The sequence below is a fragment of the Buceros rhinoceros genome, unplaced genomic scaffold, assembly GCF_000710305.1.
Source record: "Buceros rhinoceros silvestris isolate BGI_N320 unplaced genomic scaffold, ASM71030v1 scaffold46218, whole genome shotgun sequence".
Taxonomy (NCBI): Eukaryota; Metazoa; Chordata; class Aves; order Bucerotiformes; family Bucerotidae; genus Buceros; species Buceros rhinoceros.
The window spans coordinates 6,925-10,426 of NW_010427151.1; the positions used below are offsets into that span (position 1 = coordinate 6,925).

The 3,502-nt window shown below is 34.4% G+C and overlaps 1 protein-coding gene across 1 annotated transcript in view; it reads right to left on the reverse strand.

Moving 5' to 3' along the window:
- Positions 1–488: 488 nt before the first annotated feature.
- The window catches only part of YES1 (YES proto-oncogene 1, Src family tyrosine kinase), a 6,680-nt gene continuing 3,666 nt past the window's right edge, over positions 489–3,502 (reverse strand). The window contains exons 6-9 of the mRNA XM_010141758.1: positions 2,752–2,828; positions 2,252–2,405; positions 1,564–1,695; positions 489–791 (exon numbers count right to left, since the gene is read on the reverse strand). Of these exons, the coding sequence (XP_010140060.1) occupies positions 583–791; positions 1,564–1,695; positions 2,252–2,405; positions 2,752–2,828 (572 nt within the window). The 3' untranslated portion in view covers positions 489–582. The remainder of the gene's footprint in view (positions 792–1,563; positions 1,696–2,251; positions 2,406–2,751; positions 2,829–3,502) is intronic.

Consider the following 3,502-nt stretch of genomic DNA (forward strand, 5'->3'; position numbering starts at 1 on the left):
CCTGCCTACCCCAATTAAGTCCATGCAAGAGGAAGCTTAAAGATCCAGACTATGTATCAAATACAGTTGTTCCATCTTTTTTTTTTTTTTTTTGACGGGTGGATGGCACATATCTGTAATTTTTAACACAGGGAGTTTTACAGAACTGGATAGAATTGCTTGGTCCCACAAAATTCTTCTGCTTTAAAAATGTCTTATCCAAAAATCACTACTTCCAGACAGTTCCCTCTCTAGTAGAATAATTATCCTTATTTTTTCCTTTATTTGGAAGATACAGGATTTGAACATTTTTCTGCTATTGTTCACACCACTCATTTTTCTACCCCATATTTTCAGTTAGCTTCCTTTGGACCCTGAAAATAAGTCGGGAAAGAGGAAAAAAAAAGTAAAACCATGTCATTGGTAAATTAGATTACAACACTTCAAAAGTGGTTTTGTGCAACTGTATTATGAAATTCCAGTTTGCCATTAAGAGCATGCAAAGTAGCGAAGATTTTCTTTCCTTTGATTCCTTATAGACATCAGGAATTCTTTGCAAGTCTTACATCTGGCAGATTTGTGCATGTTATACAGACTATTGGCTTATAAATTGTCTCCAGGCTGGTACTGTGGTTCTGTAGCAGTAAAGTAGTCCTCCAAGAAAGACTGTATATATTCAAATGTTGGTCTCTCATCAGGGTCCTTCTTCCAACACAGTTTCATTAACTCATGGAGAGACTCTGGGCAGCCTTGTGGGCAAGGCATCCTATATCCACGTTCCACTTGTTCCAGAACTTCTCGATTCACCATCCCTAAAAGGAAAACATTTTAGCTTTGAATGACATTATGCAAAGAACAGTTTCCCAATGTTTTTCAGGTGTCTCTGTAGCCACAACACACGTAAATCTACCATAACAGAATCCTTAATGAATGCACTTTATAATGAATTATTTTTTTTACATTTCATATTAAATAAATTTTCTGAAAATTATTTCATTACACTGTTAATTCTTCAATACCTGGTCTTTCTTCCAATTGTATGCTTTTTTGTTTGTGTATTTTTCCACTGCCTTGGGCCTGTCCTATCAAAAAAGAGACTTAAGTACTGCTTTCTGCCTGCCTTAGGTACCATTCAAGGACCACTTAATTTGAAATCAGGACAAGAAAAAGCCTAACAGAACTGCCTTACAAATTCCAGTCACAGCAAAACAATCTGATGAAATACATTACATATGTTTCAAAAACTGGTCTAGCAGGTTCACTCTACTGATGCTCACTGTAGCCTGAGAAAATGTCAAAAGAAGAAATTTCAGGAACAAACACAGGAAAACATTAAGAATACCCACTAATCTGAAATGAACTATCAGTTACATTTACAAATGTTATTATCTTAAAATACTTCTAAAAACATATAATACTTAATCTGTAAATAAAACAAAGCAGCTTTGTGAACAAAGGAACCAGTGAAGTGTGACTAAGTCTTGTCTCTGCTTGTCAACTGTGGGCTGAATGAAGGCAAAAAGTACGAAAGGTAATTCAGAAGCACAGAATACAACAAAGAAATCTACTAAACTTTCATCTTACCTGGATAGGGTACTCTTCCCTTTGTTACCAGCTCTGTCAGCAAAATTCCAAATGACCATACATCAGACTTGATTGTAAACCGACCATACAGTGCTGCTTCTGGAGCAGTCCATTTAATTGGAAATTTAGCTCCTGCAAACATTGAAAAGACAGATGCTCAATTTTCACTTGTTTATAGCATCATTTGCTTACATTAAAAATATTTTTAAAAGAAGACTGCACTCAAATTTTTACATTTTGCTTTGTAGACAATTTGAGGTTGTTTAGTATTTTAATATTTCAAACTGGAAACCAGTTTCAAACTAGGGAAGCAATTACTGGCTACAATTTTTGGAAGGAGCTAAAATATCTGGGATTCTTAATTATGTTTCAAAAAGTAGGATGATCTTCAGAATTTGATGAGCAACCTCTCTGCAATCTCAGCTCTCTTCAAGCTTCACCTGAAAAAAATACCTAAAAACATTTTTTGGAAACATAAGTGAACTGCCAGATAATTTTGAATATTAAAAAGTTTACTAAAATTGCTCTTAGGTAAGGGGAACACCTAAACATAGCTGTGAAAGCATACTTAAATGCATAATCTTTATTCATGCGGGCAGAAGACACAGACATGTTCTGCTAAATGTTACAGTTCTAAGCAGTTTGAAGGTAACTGGTCTTATTTATTCAGTACATAAATAGGTCTTACCTTGTCTTGCAGTGTACTCATTGTCCTCTATTAACCTTGCTAAACCAAAGTCTGCTATTTTACACACAAGATTGTCTCCTACAAGAATGTTAGCTGCCCGGAGATCCCTGTGGATGTAGTTCATTCTTTCAATGTAAGCCATGCCATCGGCAATCTTAAAAATAAAATTTTATTAAAGGTTATGTTTCATGCCACACACATTTGTCCCAAGCATTAAGCCTCTTGATCTTAGCTCCATTCTCATTGTTTAAGCAGAGTAAGTACGGCATAACAAGAGCTTGTGATAGCATTGATAGCCCTGTGTCTGCCTATACAGTATCTGCTAACTGGGAACTAGACAGTTTCTTTTTGACAAATAACACACCTATAACAGAATAGACAAAAAGAACAACATACAATAGCCAGAGCATTCAATATCTATGTTTATTTGATTTTCACATACAGTTTTAAATCTCTTCTTTAAGCATAAAAATAGAGTTTTCTTGATATATACAATGTACCTGAGCAGCCATGTCAACAAGCTGTGGGAGTTTTAAGTATTTCCCCTCTCCTTCTTTAAGGAAGTCTAGCAGGCTGCCTGTAAAGGATAACATATTTTGGGGGAAAACAAAGGAAAAAACCCAAAACATTAATTTGACCTGAAAACATGAATGAGATCTTTTTTTCCTAAACATTATGATTTACACATTCATACTCAAAAACCTGTGTTTGAAAACCTGTCATTTAACAGAATATATAACTCAATGACTATGCTTGTATTTGACTCTGCTCTGATAACTGGTTAGTGCAAGTTTTATCCAAGTATTTTGGAAAAATTCAGATAACTGAACACTAATAAAACAGACTGCTGCTTGATGATTATATAGCAATGCAAAATGATATTTCCCAATATTCCTGGTATCAATGCCTTTCTGAGTTAGACTTTTTTCCACAGCGAGATTTCTAATTAAAGAACAAAAAAAATTCCCTATCCATTACTTAATTTTTTTCTGCCAGCTCTAATTACATACTGGAGAAATGATTCTGAAATTGTTACTTTTATTTTGTTGCTTTTTCTTCCTTACAGGGAAATACAAAAGTTTCTTCCATTCTTTAGGATATATTATCTTCTCCCATTTATATAATGCAATCATGTCCACAACATTACAATATATGTAGTATTTGAAATCAGTCCCAAGGATCTACACTCCTTTTAAGACAGTAATCTTTATACACACGTAAAATTTTGTCTCTGAGAGAACAGCTTTCCCT